This window comes from Pempheris klunzingeri, chromosome 10 (genome assembly GCF_042242105.1).
Source record: "Pempheris klunzingeri isolate RE-2024b chromosome 10, fPemKlu1.hap1, whole genome shotgun sequence".
Lineage (NCBI taxonomy): Eukaryota > Metazoa > Chordata > Actinopteri > Acropomatiformes > Pempheridae > Pempheris > Pempheris klunzingeri.
Window position 1 is genome coordinate 14,002,277 of NC_092021.1, and position 19,650 is coordinate 14,021,926.

The following is a 19,650-nucleotide window of genomic DNA, read 5'->3' on the forward strand; positions in this document are numbered from 1 at the left end:
CTGTAGCGCTTTTTTTTCTTTCTTTTATAGTGTCGGTGTAGAAACAGAATGAATGACAGCTGTTTAAAATGGAGGAGAATGTGAACATTTTCTTCCAAAAAAAAAAAAGGCATTTGAAGTTTCAAGTCAGCCCATGTAATGGTGCTCAAGCTCAGCACTGAAAAATAAGCCAAAAGAGGCCAGGTTAACTAATATAAAAATAAATGAATACTTTGACCATAGATACTGTAAAATACTATCAAATTCCAGAGGTTAACATTTTAATCCACCAGAAAGTGTTAAAATTCTTTGGCCTGCTTCATTGTTCACATCTATGTTTATCTGTGTTTTTACACAGCACACGTGTATCTCAGGTTCATCCCTCTCATTTGACACTAAAAGTGGGCATTTTCCTGAGGACCAATGTAAACGCTGTGCGCTGTATGCGTTGAGAAAAACAACGCCTCGACGGCCAATCCCCATCAGCTCTGTGTGGACACGAGGGGCAGCCCAAAACTTACTCATTCATCTGTCTCCCAAAGAAAATATACTTGTAGTTGTGCACCCAGCTGTTTGTAAGACAGTGTGTTTATTTAATTTCGTTTTTGAACCTCTGTGCTACTTTACTAAAATAGTAACTTAGGCTAATATGACAAAAATCCTGCTAGCTTACGGCGCTGTGAAATCTCTGAGACGAGGATGTGTAGTTGGCAGAAAAGTGGGGAGCACGTCGGCCTGGCTGAGGTTTCAAACTACTAAACTTTTTAGTTTGAAGGTAAGAAAGCGACGTGTGAGTGAAAACAGCTGTTGTCAGTGTGAAATTGAAGACCAAAGTAGTTCTGCTAGTTGAGCACTAACGCCGCAGCATGCGTCTGGACTTCAACGCCGAATTCCGCAGAAAAATCTACAAAGTCTGAGATGACTTGCCCGTAGATAAATATACAAACATATAAAACGTTATCACTGCATTTTGCAAAAAACAGCAGGAGCTATTCTTATATTCGGCACACTCCCAGCACAACAAACTTCTTCTTATTTTAACATAGCTTAAATTTGTGCTATACTTTACTAGTTAGTGTTAAACCACTCTTGCATCAGAATTACAGCATGGTGGGCGTCAGGTAGCAGCATGAGTCAGTAGAAAAAGTTGGAATTGCATTGAAATAAGCACCGTCTGGTGGATTGCCACTACGCCGAATTAACTAATTTGATTCAATAAAACTTTAGTATTATTAAATTGCCTGATTGCCTGATTTTGAATGCAGTTTGGAACGGTGACAGATGAGTTAAACAAAAGTATTCTGCACTGCAAGTTATTGAGGTTTTCTGTCATCTGTGCCGGATGATGTTTAACACACAGCTGCTGGATCTCTGTGCACCATATGTGTTAATTTTACGAATAATTGCATCATGTTTGAGATAAACCCCAATTGCTACAGTTCACTTTCTCCTCAATTCTACAGAAAGGCATTTTGTGGTCAGAGGTTTGAATGGTTAAGGTTAGAATTTACTGATCCTTTGAGTCTAAAAATGTCTTCATGGGCTCAACACATTGTATTTTCTATCAACTTTGCATCAATATGTCAATATTTTATTCATCTGTCATGAGTCTTTTGTAAAGAAAAAAAGTACATTATTCGTCACTGTTCTCATGATGGCCACTGGCTGAAGGTTGTAGTGGGTGACACCAACCTTGATATTCACATATTTATCACACACACACACACACACACACGAGCAGAGCAGAGCAGAGCAGAGCAGAGCAGAGCAGAGCAGAGCAGATGAACAGATTTGTCTGTCTCAGCATTCACACACAATTCACACTGGCCTGCAGTTTCAGCATGAAGTCCCAGAGGCTCACTGGTTGCCATCACTCCTAAACTCAAAGTCTACAATACATCTATTTCAAAGTTTTGCCTTTGGTCTTTCCAGACTTGCTTCATAAAAAGGGAATGCATTATTCTTGCGCAAGGTTTTGCCCGTCATCTGCCCTTTCTCTTTTAACTCCCAGGCCCAGACAGCCCACTTGGTCTTGGAGGATGGCACCAGGATGAAAGGGTTTTCCTTTGGGCATGATGCCTCTGTAGCTGGAGAACTGGTCTTCAATACTGGGCTGGTGGGGTAAGAAGGAATGCATGCTGACATAAGTTGAAATACATATATTAGATTTTAGACAAAATGGTGCACTTGGACAAGTGTAGGCCAGATTTTAGCAAACCAAATACCACAATATCAGCCTCGCTTTCAGCTAAACAACATGTTATCTTAAATGTATTAACTTAGTATCAAAAGACCAAGGTACACTGCATTTTCTCACCTCATAGTGGAGCATGAGATGCGCCATGATGATATGCTTCATCATCACTGCATCACAAATCCTGATGTTTCCCTGCTTTAGGTACCCTGAGGCCCTGACTGACCCCAGTTACAGAGGCCAGATCCTGACCCTGACCTACCCTATTGTCGGGAACTATGGGGTACCCAACACCCAGGAGCTGGATGAGCTAGGCCTGAGAAAACATGTGGAGTCTGATCGCATTCAGGTGGGAAACTGCAGTGGTTTGGGGGTTTGAGGCTTTGTGGAAGCCCCACAGCTGAAATGATTTATGACAAATTCCTGCCCATTGTGTTATCTTACATGTAGTTTAAGAATTATGAGATGAGTCGCCATGACCTTCATGGACCCAAGAGGATGAGTCCCTGTTATCTTCTTACTTTATACTGTGCTGCTGTACGGAAAAGTGCGTTCCACGTGTCATTCCTGTTCCACTTTGATGACCATGGGTATTAAAAGTAAATAAAGATAAATGGATATTATTCAAAACTAAACACAGTAAGAACTGAACACATTTAGCACAGTTAACTGCCATTTTACGTTTGGCCCAAGTACGGCAGGTAATGGACTGATGTACTTGGAGGCTTTTTTGTTTGACCTTATTTTAAGGCCGGTATTGCCCTTTCTAGGTATCTGGTCTTCTCGTTCAAGACTACAGCCACGATTACAGCCACTGGAACTCTGTCAAGTCTTTGGGAGAATGGCTACAAGAAGAAAAGGTTTGAATTCAGATTACCAAGAATCTAGTGTAACTTCAGAGAGGCAATTAGGACTCTGCTGCTGCTGGCAAATTTACAAATGTCTCTCTCTCTAAAGATTCCTGCACTGTTTGGAATAGACACCAGAATGCTGACCAAGGTCATCAGAGACAAGGTACAGTAAATTAAAAGGTGTGAACTGCTACATCTTTTATGAAGAGACTGGTTGGTCACTCACTGTTATTTTGCTTGTGATTTTTCCTCAGGGCACGGCTTTGGGGAAGATTGAATTTGACGGACAGCCTGTTGAGATATCTGACCCCAACCAAAAAAACATGATAGAGGAGGTCTCAACCAAGGTATCAGCTGCTCATTAGTATTTTTATATTTAACATCTCAAAACAGTTGTTCTTTCCGTTACATCAGGTAAACCTCGTACAATCATATTCTCTCTGACATCAAATGGTGTTGATTAGTGTTAAACTGTGTTTGCTCTGTCCCCCACCCCCTAGGAAACCAAAGTTTTTGGAAGAGGAAATCCAATAAAAGTGGTGGCTGTTGATTGTGGCATCAAACATAACATCATTCGCCTGCTAGTTAAGGTGAGAATGGATGTGGGGGGAGTGAAAAATCCTTGTTGTTGACTGTGCATCCTCATTAGATTACACACTTAGAAATGATGTTTTTATGACCCTATATGACCTTTTCTGCACAAATATAAAAGAAAGAAGTCAATGCCAGGTCAGATGTTTTCTGCAACCTGACCTAGTAAATTTGAGACGGTAATGCTCGCTCTAACAGACTCCAGAAATTCAAAAAAATATCCTCTAATATCCTCTTTGGTTTATGCTCCAGTTAATGATTTGTTGTGATTTATAATGTTGATACCATTTTGGTTGCAATAAGTCTAGAAAAAAAACATCATGCAGACTGTAATGAAGTAGTCTTTTTTTCTGTGTTTATCAAACATTTTTCCCTTCCTTTATGCCTCTCGTCGGTCTGTTGGTGATTGCCTAGTCATCTGAACATTCTCATTTGTCATAATTTATGATATTAATAAGTAGTATTAGTAGAATTACTGACCACGATTTTTCATTTTTTCAGTCCATAAAGTGAAAATGAAACAAAGTACATTGCCTTTTTATGCTGGCTGAAGATGGCTTATGTTGAACAAAATCAGAGCCATATTTGGTCTAATTGTATCATAAATATACAGTTGTGGTCAAAAGTTTACATACACTTGTAAAGAACATAATGTCATGGCTCTCTTGAGTTTCCAGTTATTTCTACAACTCTGATAGAGTGATTGGAACAGATACTTCTTTGTCACAAAAAACATTCATGAAGTTTGGTTCTTTTATGACTTTATTATGGGTTAACAGAAAAAGTGACCAAATCTGCTGGGTCAAAAATATACATACAGCATACGGCTTTATATGTTTATTTCTCTGTCTGCAGAGAGGTGCAGAGGTCCACCTAGTACCGTGGGATCAGGACCTGCTGAGTCTAGACTACGACGGCCTGTTCATCTCCAATGGACCAGGAGACCCATCTCTGGCGAAGACACTCATCCACAATGTCAGCAAGGTATAGTGCTGTTTGAGTGTTTTGAGCTTCAGAAGAATTTAAACTTTACTCCATGTTGGTGCGGCATGTGAGATTTGAACACAAAGTGTTTAAAGTGCTGCATGTTGTATTTTTCTTTTGCTACAAAGACTCAGCTAGACTGTTAAATGTTAAACAATATATTTACACTGACAAGTAATCTGACTGAATTCTTATTATTTTCATTAACAGCAACTAAAATGTAGAGTCATATTATTTACTTCCCTTGTTTACTCTTAAGGAACACGGCTGTCCACAAGATTTCACAAGGAGTTTTTGTTCATGACATTGATTATATTTACATTAGGACCTTCAGTGTACCTTCATCAGTATTATGTGTGTGTGTGTGTGTGTGTTTTGTCAATTAAAGGTTCTGGAGAGTGATCGTCCCCAGCCAGTGTTTGGGATCTGCATGGGGAACCAAATTACTGCTCTGGCTGCAGGAGCTAAGTCATATAAGCTGCCTATGGGCAACAGGTGAACTCTTTGATAGCTAAGTGTTATTAAGGCACAATAAATATGCTCTCTGTCCTCAAAGGTTTAAAGGTTCCCTGTGGTGTTTTGTTGTAGACACTTATATTTACAGGGTTCACAAAAAGTTAGGGATATTCAACTTTTAGGTGAAATATATGGAAAATGTAAAAAGTTAATGCTACAGTGATGTTATATCATGAAAGTAGGACATTTAAGTATCAGCATGCAATGGTAGTTTCTTCATCTTAAACAATTTATTGAAAGAAAATCTAACAACAGTGGAGGCTAAACAAGAGTAAACGTAAAATTGGGATGTGGCCAAAGGACGTCCACTCCTCTCCTTTCTGTGACTCTTCCAGTCTCTGTATCTCTGTTGCAACCTGCTGATGACACTCTGTGACCCTCTAAGCTCAGTGGACACGTCTGTCTGCGGACCTGTTTGAAGCCTCCAGTGTTGAGGTGCTGCTGATGAATAGTTAGGTGTCGTCTTGGTCTCATGATGTCAGAATGTGAACAGCATGATGAGGAGGACTGTTTAAATACCAATTCTAACTGAAGCAGGAAATGTATTGGTGGTGGTTCATCCTGAAATTTCACCTGAAAGCCGAATATCCCTAACTTTTTGTGAGTAGTGTATATCGAGTGCCACTAAAATGCATCCTAACAAAAGTACTGAGTGCATTTCTATGCGCATACTTTAGATAAACAAAACGACTACATAGCCCTTCCAGAGGTCTAAAACTCCACAGGTTACCTTTAAATAACACTGTTTAGGTTCAGCGGGATACTCTCTGTGCTGAAAAGTTTCATAGATTTTAAAATGTTGTCCCTCTTAAAGAAGTCATAAATACATAATGTGTTTTATGCATGTCTGTGGTTCCCCAGAGGCCAGAACCAGCCGGTGCTGAATGTGATGACGGACCAGGCCTTCATTACAGCACAGAACCACGGCTACGGCATAGACAGCAAGTCCTTGCCCCCAGGGTGGAGTCCGCTTTTCACCAACGCCAATGATGGCACCAATGAGGTTGATTTCACTCTGTGTGAAAGTCTTTTTCTAAGGCAACATGGCATTTTGATATTTTTGTTCTATGGGATTTGGGTAAAAAAAATATTTATATATATATATATATAAGAATATTGTTTGCTTGATCTTAGTTTCCTTATATATTTTCCAGGGTATCATGCACAACACCAAACCTGTTTTCACGGCCCAGTTCCACCCGGAGGCTAAAGGTGGCCCCACTGACACAGAGGTAATTAAAGATTTGAAAAAAATAAATAAATTAACACACACACACACACACTATATATATATATATATATATATATACACACACACACACACACACACACTCAGACTTTCATTCCATATATTCGGATTTTTCATTCCATATATTCCGAGTTTCATTCAATATATATAATGCCGTGTGTGTGTGTGTGTGTATATATATGTATATATATATATATATATATGTGTGTGTGTGTGTGTGTGTATGTATATATGTATATATGTGTGTGTGTGTGTGTGTGTGTGTGTGTGTGTGTGTGTGTGTGTGTGTGTGTGTGTATATATATGTGTATATATATATATATATATATATATATATATAGTATAGTATGTAAACCAGACAAAATAATAAAATATATATCAGTGACTGCATCACTGGCAGTGAAAGTCTTAATCATCTGTGGTGCCTGATGTTTGACTGCACCGGGGCCACAGGTGTTTAGGAAGACCTCTGTCTCCCTTTCCCTTACAATAATGCGTTGATGACTCTGTGTGACAGTTGTTGTCTCCCACATGGCAGTCAAGGACTGAAGGTCAAGTCCTGGTCAAAGTATGTTGTAACCTCTGTCATATGAAGACCCAATAATAAGACTGTCCTCTCCATCCAAACATGTAGTTGACAGCTCCCCTGGAAAATCCTTGTCTTCTTGTCCGGGGTTTGAATTTTTGGGGGCTTCCAAAGCATTTGCACTGTGCCCATGACAAATATAATGTTCCCTTGACTGTCAGTGCAACATTTTTAATGCATCAGACTTGAATAAAAGTAAGGCACTTTTTACCTTCTCCATAACACAAAAGAGTGTTGCCATTCGGCAAACAATCACGGTCAATTGCAATTACCAATTGCAGCAATTACTGCAGCTGACGGCTGACGGCTCTACATTCAATTTTCTAAACAAGTAATTGATTGGTTTGAGTCACATCTTCAGACTAGACAACAGCATGTGAAAGTTGACCCAAAAAGTCATCCCATTTTAAACAATGAAACAATGAAATTCAGTCTGTTTATTGCCCAGAGGATGACTGCCAGCTATATGCAGATGACATGGTCATGTTTGCACCAGCTCAGTCACTTAGCAAGGCCACAGGGATCCATAGTCCATCAATGACTGCAGAAATATATGAGAAGTATAAATGGCAAATACTGCATTGTAGATGTACATTTTGTTTTGATGATTTTAACTGATAAAGTTAAAAGATGCAATATGCAATATTCTGTAGATTTTAATGAACACACAACATGAAAAAACACACTGGTCTGAAAGTTTTCTAAAAACATGTCAGAAGCAGTAAGTGTCCTGTGTTTTGCTCATTCACATACAAGTGATTGCAGGACTTAACAGGTTTAGAGAAATCCACTCCACACCCTAAACCTTGTGCCCTCAGGCAGAACCTGCTCTTCATATCAACAACCAGGGTGTTTTGGCTACACTAGTTCATTTCCCAGTATGAAATTAACAAAGTCTGAAAGTTCCTGAAGGCTACTTCTAATACTATTAAAATACATTTTGAAGCGTGGTTTCAGTAAATTGGCATTTATCTTTGATTCTGCAGTTTCTCTTTGATGCCTTCATATCCCTGATCAAGAAAGGAAAGGATGCCAACATAGTGTCAGTGATGCCCAAGAAACCTGTCCTCCCTCCCAGAGCCCAGGTACGTCAAAGAGGTTCAGCAGCTTCACCCCCAGCAAGTGATTGTCAGTATATTCCACATGAAGATGAGAACTTTGACTAATGCTTTAAAGGTGTGAAAGGTTATCACAGAATTTATAAAATGGGTCACTTCAGAGGAAAATAGCTGAACGTAGTATTTTACGAGTTGGGATCCAGACTGCCTAACATCATTATGACAATTTAAAGTCTGTGTAAATCAAATTCAGAGATTTGTTTCTAAGCACGTTATACATCCTAGAAAATGACTGCTGAGAACACGTGAAAAGACTCTGCACTTTGTAGTGGTGAATTGTGGGGCTAGACCATTAACTAACCTAGCTGTGATGCTAACCTAGCATCACCAGTTTAGGTTATTCCACTGAGATCAACGCAACCATGATAACCAGTGTTATGATGGCTAGTGTTGAGTAAACAGCAGCTATTAATCTCACAGAGATAATGGCGGGTGACAGTTTTCCTGGTTTCAACACCTTTAGTGGAAACGCCCCCAGTGTTTCAGAGCAGAGAATTATTGATTTACAAGGACTTACGGGTGAAAATAACATTTAAAAAGCAGGAAGGAATTTTTTTTTTCAAATAACTAAAATGTTACATGTCATTGAAATCAGTCACATGTCAACGAGTTGTGATGTTAACATGTCAAAGATTTTATGTTTCATTGCTAATAGACTTTCATGGTTTTCAGTTGCTGTTAGTTACATGCTGTCAATTACTGAGTGTGTTGTCTGTGTGAATGCAGGTGTCAAAGGTGCTTGTCCTGGGTTCTGGTGGTCTGTCTATTGGTCAGGCTGGTGAATTTGACTACTCTGGATCCCAGGCTGTCAAGGCCATGAAGGTAAGAGATAACACAGCAACTTGGCTATAACCCGCAGAAAACTATTGGAAGTTTCATCTTCGTTGTGACACCTGAACATACTGTAGATGCAGGCAGTCTTATGCATATTACATCAATGTTAAAAACCCAGGTAAGTGGTTATAAAATGAGACTTTTGAAAAGACAATAAATATGACACGTTCTGTTAAGTGTGTATTAATTTGTGGCTGAAAATAGTTCCCAAATGTAGACAACTTACTCACATATGGTGATGTAGGAGGAGAACCTGAAAACAGTGCTCATGAACCCAAACATAGCCTCGGTTCAGACCAACGAGGTGGGAACCAAGCAGGCAGACTCCGTCTACTTCCTGCCTGTCACGCCACAATTTGTAACGGAAGTCATCAAGACAGAGCGTCCTGACGGCATCCTGCTCTCCATGGGTGGACAGACCGCACTCAACTGTGGTGAGACGTGTGCAGTTGTTTGCGTCACTGTGCAGGAGTGCTGTTTTTTTCTGGTATCGTTCCTTGTTGAGATCAAGCAGGGGAGAATACTGATTGTGTGTACTGTGTTGTGAGTTCTGTTCAAGCTACTAACATTGACAGGTTTGGAAATTCTTTACACCAAAGATATGTGCAACTCATATTAATGTAGGGCTGTTAGGATAAAAGCATTCACTAAATGTACAACTTTTGTTCAAGAGTTTTTTCCTGATTATTTAACCATAAATCTGTGTGAATTGGTGTTGGTGCGGTGGTCAGGAGTTGAATTATTCAAGAGTGGCATCCTCGACCAATATGGGGTGAAGGTCCTAGGAACCCCAGTGGAGTCCATCATGGCCACAGAGGACCGACAGCTTTTTGCTGACAAACTGATGGAGATCAATGAGAAGATTGCACCCAGTATCGCTGTGGAGTCGGTAAGGATCAAAGTCCGATTACAATAAAAAAGATCATTGTCATTCTATAAACCTTGTAAGACCTATACACTCTGCATACAGTGCAGATGAATTGTACTGTGTTTACAGTGTTTTTATGTGAGCAGGGAAAATGCAGTGTAATATTTGTCTGCATCTTCCAGGTATCCGATGCCTTGAAAGCAGCAGAACAGATTGGCTACCCAGTAATGTTGCGATCGGCCTATGCTTTGGGAGGTCTGGGCTCTGGTTTGTGTGCCAACAAAGAAAAGCTGGAGGAAACTGCCCACAAGGTCAGAATGAATGGTGCTGCGTTGGGGTAGTGTAGGCATCTGGGCACAATCATAATTTCCAGCTTCATAAGTGTGGCTGGCATTGTTTTCACCTTGGGAATCTGTGTGTGTGTGTGTGTGTCATGGTAAAATGTGGTCCTAGACACATCCATTGTAGTGTGAAGTACCACAGAGGCGGTTTTGAGTACTTAGCCAAGAGTTTATGTGTCTGGGTGTCTATCTGTTTTGTCGGTTTGATAGCGTCACAGCAGTGCAAGATGCAGTCATGAAACTTTACAGGTGTGTCGCTGCAATCACACTGGAGGCCGAGTTCGGTGATTGGTGTGGTTCAAGTTTGCCAGAAACAGGGGTAGGGGAGTAGGTATGGGGCAGTTGCACCCCCTCCAGTTTACACCCTTGGCCCAAATTTGTTTTAAGGTGCAGCTCACTGTATTCCAGTACCAGTCAATCATTCCTGCCCACTGATCGAGCAAAATCTAGATAACTTTCAGCCTTTTATTATTACAACTAACAGCAACAACTATAACATGATACATCTTACATAGTGTACACATACTAATATAGTATTTTGCACAACAACAATCATTACATTCGTAATAAATAACATTATTAATAACAATATTAAATATTATTTAAGGAGAAGGTGCATTAAACCTTTACTTTGATGTCCCTATCCATGTGAGGATGGTTAGGCATATTGAATATATCTGGCACAAACTCACTACACTCATGTCATGTGTTCCATTGAACCTAATCAACCTAATACACACTGATTAAGCGTTAGTCGTCCAGTTGTTATTCTTTAATTTTTTGACTGTACATGACTTATCATGTCAATCAAATCAGCAATTAAAGCATTTTCCTTTAACTGATAAACCTTTTTAGTTTTGTACCCTCACCGTGTTTATAGCATTAACCTGAACAAAGATAAAAGCTTTGAAATTGTTTAGATATGTTTCTGTGCTGCTCTGGTAAGAAAGGGATAGTTTTCTGTTGCTAAGCAACATTCTTTTGTGCTCGTCCAGTATCCAGCATTATGTCGGACAGCTCAATTGGTTTTTATCTGTGATCGCAGGCTCAAAATGAACTGTCTGTGCCAGACTGCTTTAGATTACTGCATACTTTTTGTGTTATGCTGTATATTCTACTGCTTTCCTCATCTTGAATGTATAACATTGAAGTTTTATTGGAAAATGTTTATCTGCCAGTGATGCTGAGTCCGTTCCACTGATTTTGATAAAGTACAGTGCTGAGATGTTCATAAGGTCTGTGTCTGGTCTTTCACAAAAATCAAAAAATGAAAACACCTGTCCCTTTAACGCAGTGCCCTCAGTATTATCAAAGGGAAAATAATATATCTAGCCGTTGTTCATGTACCAGTAAAAACTGTCAGTAGATGCTCTAGTAACAGGTTAACACATTTCGTTTAATCCGACTAGGCACGCTGGAGAAATAGGCTGATCAAAATCTATATGGGAATTGGCACAATAGCACATATAACACAGTAACATGTATGTAATTTGATGCATCCATACAGTGATATGCCAAACACATACCAGAGTTTATATAACCATGAGATTTATTATTAATGATTTTAGTTTTTCACGAGTTTGTGTCTGAGACGTGTTTCGTTCAACCTTATGTGTGTTTGTTGTTTGTCCCTTAGTTGTATCTGTGTACACAGTCCTCTGTATTACTCTGCACTTACAAAAATGCTCCTTCCTGTGGTGATCGTTGGGTTTACATGTAGATTCACAAAGCTGTTATGCAACATACGATATCCTCCACTGGAAAGTAGCTGAGTATAAAATCATCATCATCATCATGTTAAACCTTTGGAGCAAAGCATGCTTTGTTTGAGTTGTTTGTTTTAGTTGATGTACAGTGTGGAAACCCTTCACAATGTGGTAAAGACAGATGGATGTGAAGGACGTGTTCTGCTAAATAATCTTAAAATGCATTTTCATGCTTTTTCGTGTTAAGTCCAGAATTCATCAAGAACATTGGTGAACAGTATTTCAAATATCAACACAGTGTTTCTTAAGGTGAGGCACCGCGTTGAAGTTTTAAGCGGTCCATAACCTCTTACTTAACCACCAGAGGCTGACAAAGGGACCATCAATAAATCGGTAAACATTTTGAAACGAAACAATATTTTGACAAAAGCCTCCGACCATTAGTGGCTATTTAAGTATTGATCACAACGAAGAAAGAAAATAACTTTTGACTTAATCTGTTAGAAAATGTTTCTACTGATATGGAAATCAGTGCATGTTTAATTTGAGATGACCTAATTTGATTAGGTTAAAAAAATTAAAAGGGCATAATGGAAAACAGTCTTGTATTTAGGTCTCTATTAATCTGGAAAACTTTCATTCTGACGCTGTGTATGTTGTAGGCTCTGGCTATGAGCAGTCAGATCCTGGTGGAGAAATCTTTGCTGGGCTGGAAGGAGGTGGAATATGAGGTGGTGAGAGACGTAGCAGATAACTGTGTCACCGTCTGCAACATGGAAAACTTCGACCCGCTGGGCATTCACACAGGTACCAAAACATAGACGACATACTTATATGTTCTGTGTCAGACTGTTGTTCTTTGTATTGTTAACAGTATCATCGTCCCTCTTTTGTTCTTCAGTGTTTGATTCAGTGCTGTTTTTTGTATTCTGTTGTATTCTGTTCTCTCTCTCTGCGTCAGGATGAACACATTTTCTTTTTGGCCTTTTCAGTGCAAGCAGGTTGCTCATGTTAACCACATTTACTGTGTACCTGGCAAGATGATATAGATGTTTTTGGTACCTGTTGTTCTTGTCTTATTTCTGCTGATCAAGAGAATCAGTACCTGAGAGGCCAATTTAGTTTTTTTTGGTTAAGTTTAGTTCTCATTGCCAACATCCATTACTTGTATGGACTGAGACACTTGAGATGTAATTTGTAGGGAGCACTTAACTTAAATGTAAATTTAAGTTGAGTACTCCCTACAAATTCCTAAGAATAAACAGACGTGTGGTATTTTGTTCTAAAGTCTAAATACTCTCTGGTTCTAGACCTTCGTCCGTATGACTCCTGATGAATACCAGTTGTGAAATTATTTTGTTGTGCAGATGTTTGACGCTGTGTACAGTAACTATACAGAATTGTGATTCAGATGAAACCAGTTGAATATACAATATATTCTTGAATTCTCTGAAGAGAAGGAAACCATTTACAACAAAAGGGCACTTCTTCACATGGGTTATTTACTGTTCTCTGTTTTAAATCCAAATACAAAGGAGCTTTGTGTTGTTGTGTTTTCTGTCTCTGCATCCTTCTCATTAGCCAAAACCAAAGTTCAGAGACTGTTAATACTGTTTAAAGCCACTCTTAGTCCTAATCCCTCCTATTCTTCATCAGGTGACTCCATAGTAGTGGCACCAAGCCAGACGCTGTCGAATGAGGAGTATCACATGCTCCGTGAGACAGCCATCAAAGTGGTGCGTCATCTCGGCATTGTAGGCGAATGCAACATTCAGTATGCCCTACACCCAACGTCCCTGGAGTACTGCATCATTGAGGTCAATGCCCGGCTCTCCAGAAGCTCTGCTCTGGCATCCAAAGCCACTGGGTGAGAGAACACATGAAGGCTGCTAATAGACAATATGCAATATACAGTACATGTCGTGTATTTCTGGACTTTGCCACAGAGACTACTTATCAGATCAGATCAGTTGAGCTCTGGCTGTTTGACTCGCTTAAAATGAATACTCTACCCGTAGTTTATCATTTGAGCATCGAACAGTCATCTGCTGTAGGAAAATTTTAAAAACATTTGTAGGTGACATTCAGCTTAAATTCATGTAATTTACAATGCAGTTTAATAATGTCAATTTCCATGTGGTCAAAGACAATTGGACATTCAAATCACTCAGCAATATTCACTGGTCCATCTTGTAGATGCACGACTCCATTTCTCTTACAGTTGCTTGCCAAGTATGTTTTCCTTGGTATCACATAAGTTGGACTGGTGCTCTCAGAAAACCCAGCCCTGGCAGTGCGTCCTATTGTAGTAGTACAGTATTAAAGATCATTGGTAATCATGTGGTCCCCCTGGCTAATTGTCCGTGTCTCACAGGTATCCCTTGGCTTTTGTTGCTGCTAAGCTGGCTCTGGGTATCCCCCTGCCAGAGATCAAGAACGCTGTATCGGAGAAGACCACAGCCTGCTTTGAGCCCAGTCTAGACTACATCGTCACCAAGATCCCCCGCTGGGACCTGGACCGCTTTCAGGGCATGTCCCATGAAATAGGCAGTGCCATGAAGAGTGTTGGAGAGGTGGGTGAGAATCCATGAATGAAATCACTCATTCACTCAGTGTCTCATTCACATGCTTATTCACTATACTCACACACCCGTATTCTGTCATGCACTTCCCTCTTCTGGATTCAGGTGATGGCAGTGGGCCGGACCTTTGAGGAGAGTGTGCAGAAGGCCCTGAGGATGTGTCATCCATCAGTTGATGGCTTCGTGCCCCGGCTGCCACTCAAGAAAGCCTGGGCTGACACCCAAGACCTGCAACAGGAGCTGGCTGTGCCCTCTAGCACCCGCATCTTCTCTCTTGCCAAGGTACACTAATCTTTCATAACATTAATAATGAATGACACTGACGCTCAGTTTTCTCATTAAAATCACATTTTGAAGTGTAACAGGAAAATCATTGTGAAAAAAAAACATGAATTGCATGGAAAACGTGTCTCTAGCCAACCCGCATGACTAGTTGTGAATGCCTAATTGCGTGGAAAAGCTAGACTTTGAAATTTTGATGTAGTTAAATAGACGCACAGAAGATATCGAACTAAGTTTACATCTAACTGACAGTGTTTCACATATGTTTAAATGTGAGTGAGGATGAATCAAAGTCACATAGTAGAGTATTTCTGCTTAGTCTGTTTTTTTTGCTTGCCCACTAAACCACTATTAGCCTTAGTCTTTTTCCTAATAGAAGCAGATGAAGGTGAAACAGCACTTCTATAAGCGCATCTAGACACAGGGTCATGCTCCATCATTCAAATGCAGAGATGGTACATGAACTGTTGCAAGGTGAAACTGTCTACAGGTCCAGCACTTCAGCATGCTTTTATCACAAGCTGAGAAGAGCAGAATAAGGTCGTGTCAGTGTCAAAACCTCCAACTGTGTGAACTCGGTGCCCCAGCAGTGGAGATATATTTGTCCCCGTAGAGACGGAGTGAGATCATTGAAGATGGCAAGCATTAGGGATTAATGATCCACATCTTATCTCCCAGCAATCAAAGCACCTATAATGTCTTAAGATGGTCAGCACAGTCACTGTCGCTCTCAGCTAACCTCTGTCCTGCCCATCAGTGTGATTTTAAAACCTACATTTCTTAGGTCGAGACCATTTGAGACAATGTTTTATTATTATGGCGGGGAAAGCATAAAAATTAAAACAGCCAAGGCCGTAAGACACACCTACCCTCCTAAACGGTTATTCAGACATACTCTATAACTCACAAAGAAACAAGATACTGCAGAGAAATAAACTAGATGCAATTCTCTGTTTTGTTGCGGCTATTTTTGCAACTCACATATCAACAACACTCAAAAACGTTATATATTTCTTTACCATTTGTAATATGTTGTACTTTTTCCAGCATGTATGTCTGTTTGCTTGTGGAATTGCCTCTGAATCACATAAGACACTAAACTGCAAGTCACGGAAATATTCAATTGCAGCTCGATTAGCAGCTCTTTGCCAGGGCAATGTAGGTTTCACTGCAAGTTTTACAGACAGCGAGATAAAATCCTTCCACATTAACGTGGAATGATTTCTCTGGTCAGACATCCAATATAAAAAAGATAAAACATATTTGCTAGCTGTTGTCGGGGCACAACCTCTGTCATATTACAGGTTGACTACACAAACTGGCTTGATATTTGATTTTTAATAAAAGGCCAAAATTGGCAAAGTAATAAATGGCCTCTGCAGTAGATTTTACTCGAAGGGTCCTTGAAGGAGTAATGGATAAAAATGTGGTATTTATGGTGAGAGCTCTGAATGGTCGCTCCTACAGTGTACAGCGGCAGTTCACTGAATTATTTGTAACATGACTTTAATGTTAAGCAATTGATTATAGAATCTGTTGAAGCTTTGTGAAACCTGTTTTATGTCCGCTTTCAGAATGCTCCAATAAGCGCCATGAACGATTAACTTGATGACGATGAATGATGGATGTAATGCTAAGTCTGTTTCATGTCTCTGCTCTGAAGGCCCTCCACAGTGGTATGAACGTTGATCAGATCCACCAGCTGACAGCCATAGACAAGTGGTTCCTCCACAAACTCCACAAGATAACACAGCTGGAGCAGCACCTGGCAAACTACAAGAGGTAACCACACACCTTGGCCAAACAATTCTTACATCTCTGTAATGTGCTTGTCGATTCATGTGCTGTTGAATTAAGAATTCAAGTGATATAGTGATTTTTTTTTTTTTTTTAGCCTAAGTTTTAATGGTATGTATGCCTCTGTATCTGTGAGTGTATGCAGGTAAGTAAATAGTTTTGTGACATCCTCAAGAACTGCAGTAAAAGTTCCACTGACTATATGGTTTCTGTCTGACTCTCTGCTTCTCTTTGGTGGTTTAAAATATCTAGTCAAGTGGAACCATCTCCTTCAGAATACACTCAATCCATCCATCCATGAAGTTGCAGTCTATTGCACCACCGGCAGGCAACTTATGGATCACTATGATTTCATGGAATATGTTGAATTTCCTTTCCTAGTTCCACAGTCACTGCCAGCCTCACCACTTTGCTATATACATTCATTTCCTGGTTATCCGCCCCGTTGTTTCTGCTTTAGACTTTAATAGTATGCGGGTTAGTGCTACAGACATGATTTTTTATTTATTTTTTTTTTCAGACTACTCAGTTCAATGTTATCATTTTATTACTCTGAATTTTAGAAGAACATTTTGTGTCCCTCCATTGTAGAATTAAAAGACAAAACACAAACACTTTAGGACAGTGTGACATGTCACAGCATGATCCTGACAACTAATACAGTACACAACAATCCACTTAATGAATATTCAATGAGTATTCGTATAACTGGTAAGTTATGTGCTTTGTTTTCTGGAAATCTCAGGAAACCAGATTTGATTAAATATAGATATGAGCCACTTTGATGTTTTCAAAGTCATAAGTTTAATGTCTGTTTGTGCAGGACTGTTTCTCCAATCTTGCACTTGCCTACCCCTGCAGGATTTCCAACTTACATGCCTCCTCAACTCCTACCTAGAACACTGTTTGAGCATTGGAAATCCCTCTATCACATTTAAAAGCTTCAGTTGGTGGCTGCAGGATTTAGAAATGTAAATGTAATTTCCAGAAATTACAGAATCCACTTCAATAGGAAAATGTCTCTCCTCAAAAATCACTTCTGGTCTCTTCTTGTCTCTTCCTCACATCCCTGCTCCTTACTCTCTCGTGGTATGCTGTGGTCTCTCATGGGCTCAGCTGCCTCTCTCCCTCTTTCTGCCCTTGGGCTCTTACCTGGACAGCCACTGTGAATTTTCATGGCTCAGCCGCAGGTTACCTACTGCTTCCTTCTGACTCTGCTGTTTAATAATTAATGACTTGCCGTCTGGTGGGCGCCCACCGCAACAGGCTGACACATGGAAGGCTGTTGTAGTCTCCACTGCCTTTGGAGCAGGGCATATTGGGATGGGCATGCAACAATAGGCTGCTGCCAGACTGATGGAGCGTAGAGCTGAGTACAGGTGGGCTTCAGGCTCTACTGGTCAGGAGACTCATTTGTGTGCATGAGAGTTTTGGATCTTCTATTGTTATAGTTAGAACTGAAGGATATTTTTCAATATAGATGAGAAAAATCCTTCAAATTAAGGACATTTTATCCTTCTGCATTTGTACAAGAGTATTGTGTCGTGATAGGGTTTCCCTTAAAGAATAAGAATTAGAGACAAATAGTGACCAGTTCTTCGACATAAGATGTTCGTATCGTCATTGAATACTTTCATTTCATTTTCTCTGTTTTAATTGAGTTGTTTGTTTAAGTTATTTGGTTGGTAAAGGTATGAGTGAGATGAATCTTTATGTATAAGGTCAGAAATGATAAAATGTTGGTTTTAGGACAAAGCATTTAGGTATGAAGTTGGTTGCAAAGTATTACCACTACTAGTACAATGCAGTTCAAAATATGCCTGTTCAGAACAGAACTGTTTGGCCTCCGGTATTGCTGCCTGCAGCTTTCTCAAGAACTGCCCATCATGAGCAATACATCTGCCATGATATTGCTGTGTCTCCTAGCAGGGCTGGATTATACATGTCATTTGGATGCAAAAGCTCACACAAACATTTTATGGCCTCAGTGAAGTCAAAACCCCATTCAGTGTCCCAGATGTGACATACCTCAATAGTGTGACTTGGTGATGTTGTTCCCCAGAGCAAGCAGGCACTCTGCATCTGGAGCATGTGGAGTATCACCGAGTCATTGCTAACAGCTAGCTATTTGGGACCAGGCTATTTCCGGGAACAAAAGCATTAATTCCAAAAGTTGCGTCACTGATGCTTGAAGTGTTTTAGTTTGCTACAATTAAACCTCTCTGGTTTCTCTTTCTTTGTCTGTTCTTGAATGTACTGTAGCAATGGGCAGCAATGAACGGTGCGTACTCTTGGCGGTTGTGACACACCACTAATAAATTAATATGCCTCATAGATCTCAAGGGCTTGCACTCAACATTGCCCCTTCTTGGATCCTTAGCAATAAATCAGCCAAGTGTGAAATAGACGTGATGAGCGGTTGTTGAAAAAAATCAGAGGACATACATACATCAGTGCAGAGAGACTTTAGTTATAATATGTAATTATATGGCAATAGAGTGTCTGTCTGCGTTTACATACAGATATTCTATTGTTAACAAATGCATGTTTATATTAGCACTCCAACTAACAGTTGTCGGCATTATTGACTAATCTGCCAATGATTCATCATGTTGCACTAATATATCCGTATGCCTGTACCATGTTTCATATTGCGTATTGACATTTAGCTTTAAAATAAAGCGCGAGATAAACTCATATAGACCTAAACACACAAATCTGGTCGTTGTTGGTTGAATGCTAGATTATGGTTGCACCCATTTCCATGTTCTCCCGTTGAAAATCAAAACAATATTATCCCATCAAGACAAATTTTGTGTTTAAGTTTGATTACACAAAGCAGAACTCCGAATATGACAATATACTTGCACATTAGGAAAGGGAAAATTAGGTGTATAAGCCTGTGCATGACACGAATTACAATTACAAGGATTTATTCAGTTTGTAAGGACGGCAATTATACAACACACAAAAAGTTTCATTCTAACACTTTGAAGGTGCAAACTTGAGTAAATGAAAAATGAACACAATAAAGAGTGTGAAAATCCCGAAATTAGTTTTTGCTGTTTTTAAGTTTAGTTATAAGTGTGTGTGCGTGTGTGTTTTTATTATCACATGTAAGAACATCTGACAATCCCTTGTCCTCACTCTTTGCACACACACACCCCACACC

General features: G+C 39.8%; 1 protein-coding gene across 1 annotated transcript in view; it reads left to right on the top strand.

Annotated features, from left to right (window-relative positions):
* Positions 1 to 628: 628 nt before the first annotated feature.
* Positions 629 to 19,650, top strand: part of cps1 (carbamoyl-phosphate synthase 1, mitochondrial) — a 48,240-nt gene continuing 29,218 nt past the window's right edge. Inside the window, exons 1-21 of the mRNA XM_070837816.1 lie at positions 629 to 754; positions 1,991 to 2,100; positions 2,378 to 2,522; positions 2,944 to 3,033; positions 3,131 to 3,187; positions 3,279 to 3,371; positions 3,525 to 3,614; positions 4,471 to 4,599; positions 4,988 to 5,094; positions 5,977 to 6,118; positions 6,270 to 6,347; positions 7,937 to 8,035; positions 8,795 to 8,890; positions 9,147 to 9,336; positions 9,634 to 9,791; positions 9,953 to 10,081; positions 12,480 to 12,624; positions 13,474 to 13,684; positions 14,192 to 14,390; positions 14,505 to 14,681; positions 16,345 to 16,463. Of these exons, the coding sequence (XP_070693917.1) occupies positions 629 to 754; positions 1,991 to 2,100; positions 2,378 to 2,522; positions 2,944 to 3,033; positions 3,131 to 3,187; positions 3,279 to 3,371; positions 3,525 to 3,614; positions 4,471 to 4,599; positions 4,988 to 5,094; positions 5,977 to 6,118; positions 6,270 to 6,347; positions 7,937 to 8,035; positions 8,795 to 8,890; positions 9,147 to 9,336; positions 9,634 to 9,791; positions 9,953 to 10,081; positions 12,480 to 12,624; positions 13,474 to 13,684; positions 14,192 to 14,390; positions 14,505 to 14,681; positions 16,345 to 16,463 (2,690 nt within the window). The remainder of the gene's footprint in view (positions 755 to 1,990; positions 2,101 to 2,377; positions 2,523 to 2,943; positions 3,034 to 3,130; positions 3,188 to 3,278; positions 3,372 to 3,524; positions 3,615 to 4,470; positions 4,600 to 4,987; positions 5,095 to 5,976; positions 6,119 to 6,269; positions 6,348 to 7,936; positions 8,036 to 8,794; positions 8,891 to 9,146; positions 9,337 to 9,633; positions 9,792 to 9,952; positions 10,082 to 12,479; positions 12,625 to 13,473; positions 13,685 to 14,191; positions 14,391 to 14,504; positions 14,682 to 16,344; positions 16,464 to 19,650) is intronic.